We start from the raw sequence: 14,453 nt of genomic DNA on the forward strand, positions 1-14,453 counted from the left end.
ATGGCCCCCAGACTCTCTGTCAACCCAGAACTGAAACAATTCCTGAGGCCAACTCTTCAGACAAAGATTGGACTGGACTGTGGGACATAAAATGATTTGTGAAGAGTGTGCTTCTTAGCTCAAGTAGATACATGAAACTAAATGGGCAGCTTCTGTCCGGAGGTGAGATGAGAAGGCAGAGAGGGTCAGGAGCTGGTTGAATGGACAAGGCAAATCCAGGGTGGAAAGGAGTGTGCTGTCACAGTACAGGGAGAGCAATTAGGGTCACATAACAATGTGTGTATAAATTTTTGTATGAGAGACTAACATGAATTGTAAACTTTCACTTAAAGGACAACAATAAAAAATAAAAAGAATTTTTTCACATATATGATCCTTACTACCAAACTGAAAGTGGATAGGACAGGGATTATTAATTCCACTGTTAAACTAGAAACCAAGGCACAAAGCGGTTAAGCTGCTCACAATCACATAATTATCAGTTACAGACTATGGGCTCCCTGAGAACAGGAATCCTGCCTGATTCATCTCTGACATGGAAATGAGTAACATGGAGTGGAGTGTTCAGACCCCTGGCTCTAGCTCTACCATGTGCCTAGTGGGAGAACCATGCTAAACTCTGAGTTAAGCAGAAAAAGAAGAAGGTGGAGGTAAGGGGAAGCCCTGGTCTTAGTGATCGAGGAGCCGGTCTCCTGTCTGGGATGATCTAGGAAATTACCAAAAAATGAAAGGATGTAGTGCACCTACAAGTTAAAAATAACTGCAAGTGTGAGTGCTGATCAGGATCAATTAAGCTGTTAGGGTATCCTGGAAGAAGTGACTTTTGGGTAAAGTTTCAAGGCTCATGATGGGCAGAGACAACAGAATGAATACCTTAAAGGTATGGCCTTGCCATTGTCCAAGGCATTACATAAAATGTCTTCTGCTGTTCATTTTCTGCTCACTAGTCTTCCACTCACACACAGCACAGCCAGGGCTGCCCTCCTTTTTCTGATCTCGCCTTTGCTCATAATGCTGGTACTCTCCCCACCCCCACTTCCAATCTCCATCATAATATATTTAAAGTCTAAAATGTCATGTTTCTTGTGAAACTTCTCCTGAGATCCCAAAGCAGATATGATTTTTTAGTCCCTAGAAGCCCCAAGCCCTGGACTTGTACCTTTTTTATGGCAATGCCCATGTCCTGCCTTGTAATAGTTATTTGGATGTGTGCCTCTTTCCTCTGCTGGTTCCTTGAAAGCAGGAATTGTGTTTTACTTGTCTTTGTACCCTAGAAAGCACCTTGCATGGTGCTTTTTGCTTAGTAGGCTCTCAGAAAGCATTTATAAAACGGGATTGAAAACAAGCAGGTAGAAGTTGAGAGCTATTTAACGAGCTGTGTGTGCTAAGACTTGTGTGGCTGGGGTAGATGGGGAAATGGTGACGGACAGTGCCTTGGAGGGCTAGCTGGTAGCAGGCTTAAATGCTGGACTGAAAAGTTAGATATGATGGGTTGCAGACTGACAGTCATCACTGTGCAGGAAAATGTCACGAGCGAGAATATGCAAACAGCAGTATGATGGACACACTGGCTTAACGGATCAAGAGGCAGGCATGGCACATGGTTGGGAAGCCTCAACAACAGCTTATATAAGTAGATCAGATGGACAAGAAAAGAGATGAGAAGAGCAGAGCAGAGACCTTGAGAGGGTACAAACATGGGAATCTGGAGAGTAACGCATTCATCTACTTGCCCAGTAAAGCTTTCCTGAATCATGTGCCAGGTATTGTGTGATGTGCTGGGGGAAGCAAAGATAAATAAAACAGTCCATATAATCAAGGAACTCATATCTAATGATATTAACAAACATGAACAAATTATTTTTTTTAAAAGTTAATAATGACTATTATAAAGGACTTCTCAAGCTGTACAGAGTGTCATGGGAACCGAGAAGAAAGAGAGACTAAGTCCGTCTGGGAGAATCAAGAGTTCAAAGGAAATGTAGTATTTAGCTGGATTTTGAAGGAGTCTGACAAGCTGGGAAGGACATTCCAAGCAAAGGGAATAATAGTACAGATAAAGGCACAGAAAAGTCAATTTGGCTAGTGTGGGAGAGGAGAACAGTGAAATATCAGTATCACTAATAGAAAGATCAGAAAAGAGTAAGGTGGTATTTTTTGGCTTATTAGACTTCAGCTACTGGCAGATCATAATTTTTTTACTTCTTATTTCTGATTGACTGTAACATACTAGGCCGTGTGTGAAGAAGTCTGAATAATAACCACTGCCACCATCATCTACCCATCTATGAAGAACAGCTGGTGTTTACTGAGGGCTTATTATGGGTCAGGCATAGTACTAAGTACTTTATGTACATTAATTCCTTTACTTTTCATAACAATATTGGGAGGCAGGGGTTATTAGCCCCATTTTAGATGAGGAAACTGGCTCAGCCAGGGTAAGGCTAATGGGTGGCAAGGCTGAGACTCAAATCCAGATCTACAGAGCTCTTTTCATACTACCCTGTTTGTGGAGGCATGGATTTCAGAGCTGTCTGGAGAACAGAGGAAGATGGAAAATAAGAGTGGTAGAAAGACTCAAGAATGGAGCTTAACTCCCATTGGATGGCTGAGATCAAAACAAAACAAAACAAAAATAAACAAAACCCAGAAAATAACAAATGTTGGTGAGGATGTGGAAAAGTGTGGCGGTTCTTCAAAAAACTAAAAATAGAACTACCATATGACCCAGCAATTCCACTCCTAGGTATACACCAAAAGATTTGAAAGTAGAGACTCAAAAAGAGACTTGCACACCACTGTTCACTGTAGCACTATTCACAATAGCCAAAAGTTGGAAACAACCTAAATGCCCATCAACTGATGAATGGATAAACAAAATGTGGTATGTACATACAATGTAACACTACTCAGCCAGTGGGAGAAATGGAATCTTGATACATGCTATAGGATGGACAGAGCTTGAAGACATGTTGAGTGAAATAAGCCACTCACAAACGGACAAATATTCTATGACCTTACTTATATAAAAAGACAAGAAAAGGCAAATGTACAGAGAACAAGGTTTATTAGTGGTTACCAGGGTTGGGAGGAAGGGGAAAAAGAGGGTAAATGGTGACGGAAAAATCTCACTACGGGTAGAGTTGCACAGCTGATTATTCTAATTGCTGTCAATAAGTTGTACACCTACAAAAAGCTGAATTGGCAAAAGTTGTGTGATAGATATATTTACAATGACAAAAAAAAAAAAAAAGAGTCATTGCTGAGGCTGCTTATGTAAATCCAAACACCTCATGGGATTTGGTTCCTTGGTTTGGAGGTTTAGGGTCATGGTTTCATGGGACATCCCAGTGAATTGGTCTAATAACGTGTTTAGTGTTTCTGTTCTACCTCCTAGTTTGTTGTGTAGTGCCTGGGGTCTTAAAAGCTTGTGAGTGGCCAGCTAAGGAACAACAATTGGTATCTATTCACTTGGATCAACAGAGAAAGAAGGAGAGTCAGATATAGGAGAAGGATATAGAATTTGTACATAATTGCCTCCACAACTAACTGCCTCCTTTGCCATGAGACCAGAAGAACTAGATGGTGCCCAGCTACCATTATTGAACATTTTGATCAAAGATTCCACAGAAGAATCCTGATCAAAAGCCAGAAAATGCAGAACAGAATTTCAAATTCTCATGGACTCTAGACTTGCTAGAGCCATGGAGGGTGGATGAACCCCTGAAACTTACCCTGAGATAATCTTTAAACCTTAAACCAAACATATTCCCTGAAGTAATCTTAAAACTGAACAATAGTTCAGCTTAACTAGTAAAAAAAAGTCTGCCTTGAGCATTTTTCTCTTTTAAGAACTACCTATACAGGACCAAATTGACAGCAGCAACTTGAAAGATTAGATAGGAACCTTAGGGGACAGTGGGTTTATGTTAATGAGGGAAGAACAGCTCAGAAAATGAGGGTGAGAATGGTTGCACAACTCAAAGAATATAATTAATGTCCCTAAATTGTACACGTAGAAACTGCTGAATTTGTGTACATTTTGCTGTGCACAGTCTCAACAACAAAGTAAGTAAAATTTAAGGAAAAAAAAAAAAGAAAAGAATGGAGCTTAGCTAAATTAAGTTTCTCCAATTAGGTCAGAAGTGTTCCTGATGAATTTTCTTCTTTCACACTCTTCCCCACAATCTGATCTTCTTTTAATCAGGCAGTTACACACTGTACTCTCCAGTTTCTCTAAATAATGTCATCTAGAAAGGATGGATCCAAGAGAGCAATGCCAAACCCCATTTTTTTCCTCTTTCCCCAGAACTTCAAGACTCTGACAACATTCAATTCAACATTCTACTTTTAAACATACGGCTACATGATTTGAAAGTGAAATTTTCAAATGTAGATCTGAGATATGACTATAGCTCATCTCCAAGAAAGGCATCACCATCGCTGCGTTAAACATGCACAAAGATGAAATAGACATTGGCTTCTGAAGACGAAGTTTCTGCCCTGACAGTTTCAGAAGCGTCACAGAAACCAGCATGCAGAGATGCTGACTGCTGTCAGGATAGCACTTTATCTAGCTTGGTACAACTCGGGGGCATGGAATAGTCCACTGAATGGCTTCAGGAAAGCCGAGCAGAAACGTGTACTCAGTGTTTAAAGGCAAATAAAAGAAGCAGGATGCTTATGTACCATTCTGAAGGAAAATAAGGAAGAAAGTATGAGCACAGTTATTTTAGGTACATTTTCTCAAGTTTTAGTCCATTTTAAAAAGAAGTAGGATGGCATGTATCACCTTCATTCTCCACTCCTCAGCTTCCCAGCCCTGTTTTACTATGTATGGATGGGGTCAACTTATAATGAATTAATGAATTTCTAATTCCTTTTCTGAGTTTACAAGATACCAAATAAAAAACTGATCTTGAGTTAAGGACTTAATATGTTTCCTTGGATACCTGTGTTTGAGGAAGCAGAACCTGACACCTGAAAGAACTTCTAAGGGTATCTGAAACTCCAAAATGGCTATCAGTACAACTTACCTTATAATCATCTGGCTGGGAGTTGGTCTTTGGAGAAGTAATATAAAAGTTCCAGGAAGTAAAAACAAACAAACAAACAAAACTCGTCACTAGTCTCTTCCTGGCTCCCAAACCCCATTCCTTCCCGCAAAAAAGGGTCCAAAAGAACTGAAGCCCTTTGATCTAGATTACTTCAAACGTTATACACTAGTAATATGCCAGTGGACTTCTTTCACTAATGGCAGGAAGAACCGAACTATACCCAACTGACCAATGAGACACATTTCAAAAGTAACTAGACAAAGAAAAGAGTGAAGCCAACTGGCCCATGCAGAGATCAAACCTGTAGGCCAGCCTCCTCAGTACACACATACTGAGCTAACAGGCCACAAATACCTCAATCTAAAGAAGGTACTGTACCTCCCCTCGTCTTCCTTCCCTCTCAGAGACCCTCTGATAGTAGAAGAAGCATTTAGGTTAATCAGATATTGGGGTGATCTCTGAACTATGAAGTATAAGTTCTACAAACAAGTTCCTCTGCCAAGGTGGGGCAGAGCACTAAGCAAATGAAATCAGGTCCAAGTTCTAATACCAACTTAATAGTGTCCTCAGGCAAGTCATTTAACTTTTCTTGGCCTCACTTCTTGCTTGGAAATACAAGCCTGAACTAGTCAGGGAAGGCTCATAGGGTTCATCTTGAATGCCAACTCTAATCCACTGTGGTGGCTGCAGAGCACTAGGTGGAAAAGGGTGTGAAGCTGAGTTGGGGCTTAGTGGGAAAGAGCACTGAAATCAGTCAGCAATGTCTGCATGATTGCAGGATGGGTGAGTGGCAATGCACCTCATGTTTGTCTTCCCTAGTCTGGTCCTCTTGAGGGCTCCTTCTAGCTTTGATAATCTGTGGCAAATCCAGGACTGAAGCACCACTGTAGCCAGATGTAATGGATTTCTGCCTATGTACATATGTATGGATGATCTAAGCTGTTGACTGATGGTGTTCCCAAATGGCCAGAAAAGCCACTGAGAAAGATGGCTCATGCTGGAGACAGGTACCAACACCTCAAGAGGACATGATGACTAGCAATGACAATTAGCTCATCCTCTTACCAATAAATAAAACTTCCCTGTAGCAAAAGAGACAACTCCTGGATCTACTGTTATATTACTCGTACCTGTTGCTGTCGAGTCAATTCCGACTCATAGCGACCCTACAGGACAGGGTAGAACTGCCACATAGGGTTTCCAAGGAGCGCCTGGTGAATTCCAACTGCTGACCTTTTGCTTAGCAGCCTAGCTCGTAAAAACTCTTAACCACTGTGCCACCAGGGCTCCAATACTGATATATTAGAGTCCATTTAAAAATAATATGGCATGTAAATGAAGTGCACTTCAAATGGGAATATGATTAATAAAGAGAAATTCCAAGAATCCAGTAGCCTCCTTAAGTGTTGTAAATACATGTCACTTTACAAAATTTCAGAATGAAAATCTTGAATACAATGAATTGTATTTGAAATAAGACAGGAATGTAAAGATTTAAAGGATGTCTTCCACTGATTAATTCATTCAAAACTATCACCTTTGAGAAGAGTGAAGGTGACTGCCTTCTTTGTGAAGCAATGACAACTCAACATCCACATATAGCACTTTTTCTTTTCAAAGCAGGACACCTGCATTAACCTCACTTGCTGTATCTATCCTGTGTCAGTTATGTAGCAAATATCATTTTCAGATTTCACAGATGAAAAAATTGAGACAGACACCAAATGACTGTCACTAAGTTTTGGTTAGACTTGGGTGGAACATGTTTTCCTAGTCCAAGTCTTTTCTATTAGTCCTTTCACTCTGGCAAGAGACGGTCAGAAAAACTGGAATAATAATAAGAGCAAAATTTCCTGAGTCCTTATTATATGCCAGGGCACTGTGCTAAGCAGTTTTATGGATTTCTCATTTTCTTCATAAGAGCTCCATGAGGTAAGAACTATTATTATTTTCACTTTTCAAATGAGGAAACTGAGGCTTGAAGAGATGAATCTTTCCTAAGACCATAAATCTTGTGGTGGAGTAAGTAGTGGTGACAGGATAGAAAGCTGGCAGGATACATAAGTTTGGCTCCAAGCCTGTGTTTATTTTCATAGTTCATAGAAGGAAAAAGTCTCTGTTTTATGGACCCTTTCCAGTATTTGCAGATGAGCAAATAGATGGGATTCTTTTATTTATGCCATACCTGGGGGCTAATGCAAACCAGCAGCATTACTATAAGGCCACCTACCTTCTTGGCCTGTCTTTTCCCTATAAATTAAAAGAAAGGGGGAAAAAAAATCCATAGCTGGACCAACAAATTCCACATACAATTTGGGAGAGTTAAAAAAAAAAAAAAAGAAGAAGAAGGAAAAAAAGACACTGATAGGTTTTGTTTTGTTCATTCCATAAGAGAGGGCTAGAATAAAAACTTAGATGGTGATTCTGTAAATGGCACATTAAGTAGAACAGACTGCAATTCACAGCAGCATCAGCCTGTTTGGGGGCTGCTAAAATAAACAGATTCATCTCCAAAGATACACAAGGAGGTAGTATACGTAGCGTCAAGGTACCATTTCTGCAGGGCTGTGTGTGTGTGTTTTCCTCCTCCAGCCACATCCTTACTGTAAACGTTAATCTGTCTTCAAGAGCACTACCAAATCACCACCTCTCCACGTGCCTCTATCTCTCTAAGCAGTCAAGTCGCAGACTTCCAAATGAGCATGCAGACACCATTTCTAATCTGCCCCTGACATGCAGCAAGCTGCCCTCACTGATGAAAGGAGACAGTCATAAAAGCAGCTGCTATGAAGCCAACACAAATCCCTCTTGCCTTAATAAGAGGGGACAGACTGAGAGTCTAAACATGAAGTCTCAGCCACCTCCTCAGAAGAGGTCATGGTTACTGCATGTAGTCATGGGCTGGAATGGCCCCATCAGTCAGAAAATGCCAGTCTCTTCTTTTCTTCCAAAGCAAGGGAGAACTAAAACAACTGGAGACAGAGAGCTAAGTGGAGATGGGAAAGGCACAAACATCAGTAAAACAAAGCCTTCCTCCAAAAGCTCATAAGATAGGACAGACTGTTAAAAAAGGGATTCCAGAGACTGCAGTTTGTTTTTAGCTAGGGAAAGAGACACTGGAGAATTAGCAACAGGCACTGTTTTGGGGAATGCAGAGGGAACCGATGGCAGCTTTGGTAAGAAGCCAAGGCTCTCAGGCCAGAGCTTTGTCCACAGAGGAGCTGAGACTGACTATATGTTAGGCCTGCCTGAGCACGTGGACATGTGCCAGGCTTTTACAACAATCCATTAATGTTCCAAATGACCCTATAATAAAGCTACCATGAAAACTGACGTCCACACAGGACAAGGCATTTCCGAAGTGAACGGTTGGTATGTGGCAGAGCTGGAATTCAACCTACATTCTTTCCACATTACCATGATGCTTCCATCACAGGTGTGAGCTTCAATTACTAAATTAACTTTAAAAAAACCCACAATTCTCATTTGAATTTTGACAGTATATAAATCAGCCTTGAGAGAACTAGGACTTCCATGACAGCAGATACAATAATACAAGGCCAGAAAACCACAATCCCTGTTGGTAGCACAGAAGAAGTGAACAAGATAAGTCCCTGCCTGTGAAGACTTAGATTTAGTTTGGAGAGAGAGACAGACAAGTATGCAGGCCAGAAATACTTGTAACAAGAGCTACCACACATGGTGTACTTCCTTGTGACAGGAACTATCTTAAATGATTTGTATATATATTATCTTAATCCTCCCCGAAACCCTACAAGACAGGTACTATTATTCTCCTCCTTTTACTAATGAGGAAACTGAAGCACGGCGAATTTAAGGAAATTGCTAATGATCATGCAACTAGTAAGAGGCAGAGGCATGATCTGAACCTATGCAGTCTGGTTCCAGAGTCCGTGATCTTACACATGAGGCTATACTGCACAGGAGGTGCTCCAGGCAAGGCTTTCTGTAGGAGCTGACATGGAAACACAAAGTATCATGCTTGGTCCACAGTAAACCAAAAACCAAGCCCGCTGCCGTTAAGTCGATTTCAATTCATTGTGACCCTATAGGACAAAGTAGAACTGCTCCATAGGGTTTCCAAAGAGTAGCTGGTAGATTCGAACTGCTGACCTTTTTGCTTAGCAGTTGAGCTCTTAACCACTGAGCCACCAGGGCTCCTGGTCCATGGTAGGCACCCATTATATTCTTTATTGACTGATTTGTTTGCCAAAGCCCTGAAGGATTCTGAGGATTAGGCAGCTGAAGGAAAGGGGTAAGGAAGTATTCTAGGCAGAGTATAAAGCAATGGGCAAATGTTTAGGAGGTCTGAGAAAGCACAAGTTTAGGGGAGCACAAGTGGTGTGGAATGGCTTTTGCACATTGCAAGGGGAAAGCGTGGTAAGGGAGGCAGCTAGAGTGGCAGGCAGAGGCCAAACTGGAAAAGGCACTGTAAGATGGTTAAGGAGTTTAGACTATATCCTGAAGGTAATGAAGAGCCAGCATTTATTGTGCTTAGGCAGGGGAGTGGCATCTTTGAAGGGGACAAACCTAGAGATAGGGAGAAAGGTAGGAGGGTATTGCACGAATGCAAGAAAAAAAGATGATAGTAGCCTGAATTTAAGTATTGGCAGTGAGGACTGAGAAAAATGGAGAGGTTGTGGAGATATAAAAGAGGTAAAATTTACCAGACGGATGTGTGGTGGGAGGGGGAGAGGAGCCAAAAGACGATGCCCAGGTTTATGATGTGGTCCTACCAGTGAAAGGCCCTGGTTTGGAGGGGGGAAGAGATTATAGTGGGTTTAGGACCATAGCCTGGTTTCGGACTTGCTGAGCTAGGAAAGCCTATGGGGTGATGTCCAGGTGGGAGCTGGCTATATGGGTCTGCAGACAGATTTGGAGGCCCTGGCACGTAACCCTGATCTTACCAGACCTTGCAATAAGCCTGTGAGGTCAGGAGGGCAGAGCCTATCAATGCCACTGTATCAGTGCACAGAAACGATCAGAGAAGCAAAATAAAGTACTGAAGGCTACACTGCAAAGTAGGTGGCAGAGGTGTAGGGACCAGAATTCAGGTCCTCTGACTTCTTTTTCCATGGGAGAAGGGATATTTGTAATTGGGACGGGGAGCAGGGAGGTGGTACAGGGCAAACAGGGGGCAGATGGCTAAATCTGTGGTGAGAGGAAAAAGCACCATGATGCCCCCTCCTCCACCATCACTAGCATCCATTGGCTCTTAAGGTGTGGTCTGGCAAATTCATAGACTGACAACCCTGGGGAAACACTGGTTTAAAGAACAGCTGAGAGGAGCTCTCAGCAGGATTCTCTTTTTTTAAGCTTGCCCCAGAAGCTTCTAGCATGGTTAGCTGATAATGGCAGCCTCACACTTTCACTGTCTACATTCTCACCTAGAGCTTTAGGATCATGTACCCCACACATTCATTCCTGCACTTCACCCCCTTTCATATAAAGCAAGCCATTTGAAATGAATTTCAATGCTAAGAAAATAGCCCAAATCTGTTTAAGAACTCAAGTCCTGTGGATACTGTTTTATTACAAGGAATTCATCTTTCTCTCTCCAGGATAAAGCCTGGAATGATTTAACTGTGGCAAAATTAGCATGCAATTTGTAAGTCATTACAGTGCAAAGTATGTGGTGAGAACACTTTATTGAATAAACCTGCTGAGTATAATGTTCCCAGGAACTAAAAAAGGGAAAACCTGTCTCCAAGGTTCTCCTCCCTCTTTCAGAAATCCCTACCAGTACCTATATAATTATGTCTTACTTCTGACAGTCAGAAGCCAGGCATGCTCTGTACACTTAACCAACAGTAGCTGGAAGGAATCCACAAGAAGTCAGGACATCTCCCCAACAACAAGGACCTTGCTATTTCCTGGACTTTGTGTTGTTTGGGAGTCAGGTGAAATCTGCTGAGACAAGCATCATGGATATTTACAGACCACAGAGAACGGCTGCTCACTAGAAGGGTCTTAAGATTACACGCCCTTTAAAAGTTCAGGTCAAATCTTGTTAACCAGGAACCCTTAGGGTATGCCCAAATACTTTGTGTCCTTGGAACCTCATGGATACTGAATATAACATGGAAACAGGGGGCTGTTGTCCAAGATGTGGAGGTCTCTGCTAGTCACAGATCACTGCAATAATGTGATCTGAACTGAACGTGTATCAAATTAGCTATCAATGTGTCCTACAGACTCTTCCAAGTAGGAGCATTTTCCCTTATTAAATACTGTTGCAGTTATGCCACAGAATATGCAACACTGTACTTAAATATTTTTTGATGATGGGACTAATCATATAAAAAGCAAAACAATTTTAGGGTTAAAAATTAGAGTTAAGGAATAATGCGGAAAATCCAGGGTGACCCTCTATCTTCCTTAATACCCACGGACAAATATTAATTTCACGTAATGAACAAGAAAGATTACAGTCCCCAGTGGCAGAGAATAAACAGATAAATAAAATAATTACAAGTCATGAAGCAGCATGGGGGAGGGGGTCTACTTTATATACAGCGAAGTCCTCTGAGGAGGACATTTAAGCTGAGACCGAGGTGAGAGAGGAGTGCAGCATGAGAAGAGCCAAGGCAGAAGGGAGAAGCAAATGCAAAGGCTGTAAGGCAGTAAGGTGGTACACAGCGGCAGGAGAGGAGGTTGGAGAAGCAGAGAGGAGCCAGATCAGGCAAACTCTGGCAATACTATGGAATTCAGAAAATGTGTGGTTGTGTGTGTAGGGGTGGGGGTGGGGGGGGCAGTGCTGTGGGGGTGCGCAATATTCTTATAGAGAGAAGAAAACGAAAGGTTCTCTGACTATCCCTGATGCACTAGGCACTGTGCAAGGGGCTTTCACAGGTCATATTTATTGTCACCAAATCTCTACATATGTAATTTCTCAAAGTACACAAATTGGGATGTACATGTTAAAAACAAAACAAAACACCAACAAGGAAGAAAACAAGGCTGGGGCAGTTTGTCCACAGTCAGAGAACCAGGAAGATGCCTGGCTTAGAAGCCCATTCTCTCTCTCTCATACCCTCTGCTCCTGGGATTTATCTCAGCACTCACCTCCAAACCTAACTTGGCTTCCCACTGCCCCTCCTTTGCTCCTGTTCCTCCCTAGACTGGAAATGCCCTGTCTAATCTCTATCTTTCAAGGTCCAGCTTGAATCAGGCTTCATCCACAAAACCATTCAGGGTTACTTGAGCTGATGACGTCTCCCTGCTCCCTGGATTCCTTCAGCAGCACAACTCCTGGGGCCCATTCTTTCATTGGCATTTCCATCCCCCATGCCCAGCCAATGCCTGGCCCAGTGCCTTGCACAGAGCAGATGCTGATAAACATTTGCCAAATGACTGGATTCTCTCCAGTGAATCTTGGTCAACTGCAAACCATTGACTCTTGCACTGTGCCCATGAAGTCTGAAGTTTACAGGGGAGGTGTGGCTTCAAGACACTAACATTGTCAATACCTGACCCCACTACCTAAGGTTGATTTTTGCTGCAGACCTGGCAAAGGATATGGGATACTTACTCATTAATGACGTGACAATGTCATCAAAATGTCTAAGAAGTAAGTGTTCAAGTAAAAAATATATTTGCTGAGTTCCCAATGGGTGTAGGACATCCAAATTTAATAGGGGGTGGGGTGAGAAGACAAATTGTTTATGACTTTGAAGAGAAGACTGCATAAGGGAGAGGTGAAAAAAAAGCCATTTTGGTCTAAGTCACTTTACACCTGTGAGCTGGCTTCATCTGTCAGGATGGAGCCTGAGTGCTGGCAGTGAACACTGCTCACAAATGCATCCCTCAACCCCCACCCCGAACTGTCTCTCCAAGCAACACTGAGGCTGCTGAGCACTAATGGCCTTGGAATGTTTGCCAGCGCCCAGCAAAACGGCCTTGGCACCAAGGAGACAGATGTTTGTCAGGGAACGGCAGAGGCACTGGTGCCTGTGGCACACAGAGGCCCCATGAATGCTGAGGAGAGTGGCTGCAGCTATTATTCTCCGTCAGCGCTAATCAATTTCACACCCTCTTCAATGCTGATAATAGATAATCTTGTGGGAAGCAGGCCAAGTTTTCTAATAGCTACACGCAAGCTGCTCCCTGATGCCAAACAGCTTACTTGGTCTTTCTCAAAAAAAGTCTATTCCAGCTTCACCTCAAACAAAGCATCTGATGGTACCAATGTACTAGCCTTTTAGAGTGACTCCTGGGATAGCTGATAAGGAATATGCGCTCGGGAAAAGGTTTACTTAAAAGTTACACAAGAATTCCAGAGGAAGCTAGGAAACGCCATCAGCAGCAGCAGCTTCTACTTATTGAGCAAGGCACTTTAAATACTTAATCTTCATTAATCTTCCCGACATTGAATGGGTTATTATTCCCATTTTACAGATGAGAAAACCAAAGCTTGGAGAGGTTAACTCATTTGTCCAAGGTCACAGAGCTAGGAAATGGCACAGCTGGAATTCAAATCCAGGGCTACCTGAGTCCTCACCTCATGCACAGCCTTACCACTAAGTCGCTGCTCCTCTATCTGGAAGACAATTCAACCGCTGCTCAACCTGTAACTGTGCTTTTAATCCACTCTATTGTTCAAAAATGGCAGAGTTACCAAAGGATGTTCAACTGAACCTAAGGGAAGAAATTAAGCTGGAGGGGATCCTGGAGATCAACTTTGCTATAATACCGATTGATAGCTAAGAGACTGAGGCTACAAGCGGCAAAGTGACAAGCCATGGCTAGGCAGTGATTTAGAGGTCGTGCCTATACTAAAAGTCCATACTCCTCGGCTTGTGCTCCTTCTACCACCCCTCAAAATCTCCTCCAGTAGGTAACACTGAGGGGTTCCATCAGAGCTGGGATTCTAATGGTTTCATGGCTTTTTTCCCTAAAAATGTCTATGGAAATTTTAATTTGTTTCTAATTACCATTCAGACAAAGGGAAAGAATATATTACTCTAGCACTTTAAGAATCATTAAGTTGGGCAGTTCCTGTCTGGAGGTGAGATGAGAAGGTGGAGCGGGTCAAGAGCTGGTTGAATGGACACGGGAAATCGGGTGGAAAGGAGGAATGTGCTGTCACAGTATAGGGGGAGCAGTTAGAGTCACATAACAATGTATGTATACATTTTCATATGAGAGATTAACTTGAATTGTAAACTTTCACTTAAAGTACAATTAAAAATAAAAGAGAATCATTAAGTGTCCTTCAGGTACAAGTTACTGTATAGGGAAGAAAAGATGGAAAAGGAAAGTCTAATCAAAGAACAAAGCAAAGAGGGTGCGGTGTGTGGAATGAGAGAACTGTGTTTGGAACATGGTAGTATCTGAAGTCCAGCCTCAGAATTTATAGTCTCTGCCTTTTATCTT

At 42.2% G+C, this 14,453-nt stretch overlaps 1 protein-coding gene across 2 annotated transcripts in view; it reads right to left on the reverse strand.

Moving 5' to 3' along the window:
• CTNNBL1 (catenin beta like 1) overlaps nt 1-14,453 on the reverse strand; it is a 185,394-nt gene that overhangs the window by 14,720 nt on the left and 156,221 nt on the right. Inside the window, exon 14 of one of the 2 annotated variants that reach the window (XM_023724756.1) lies at nt 4,165-5,063. The exons of the other annotated variant lie outside the window; for it this stretch is intronic. Coding sequence (XP_023580524.1) covers nt 4,932-5,063 — 132 coding nt within the window. The 3' untranslated portion in view covers nt 4,165-4,931. Of the gene's footprint in view, nt 1-4,164; nt 5,064-14,453 lie in introns of those variants that run through there. 2 annotated transcript variants of the gene reach the window in all.

Source organism: Trichechus manatus, unplaced genomic scaffold, assembly GCF_000243295.1.
Source record: "Trichechus manatus latirostris isolate Lorelei unplaced genomic scaffold, TriManLat1.0 scaffold00008, whole genome shotgun sequence".
Lineage (NCBI taxonomy): Eukaryota > Metazoa > Chordata > Mammalia > Sirenia > Trichechidae > Trichechus > Trichechus manatus.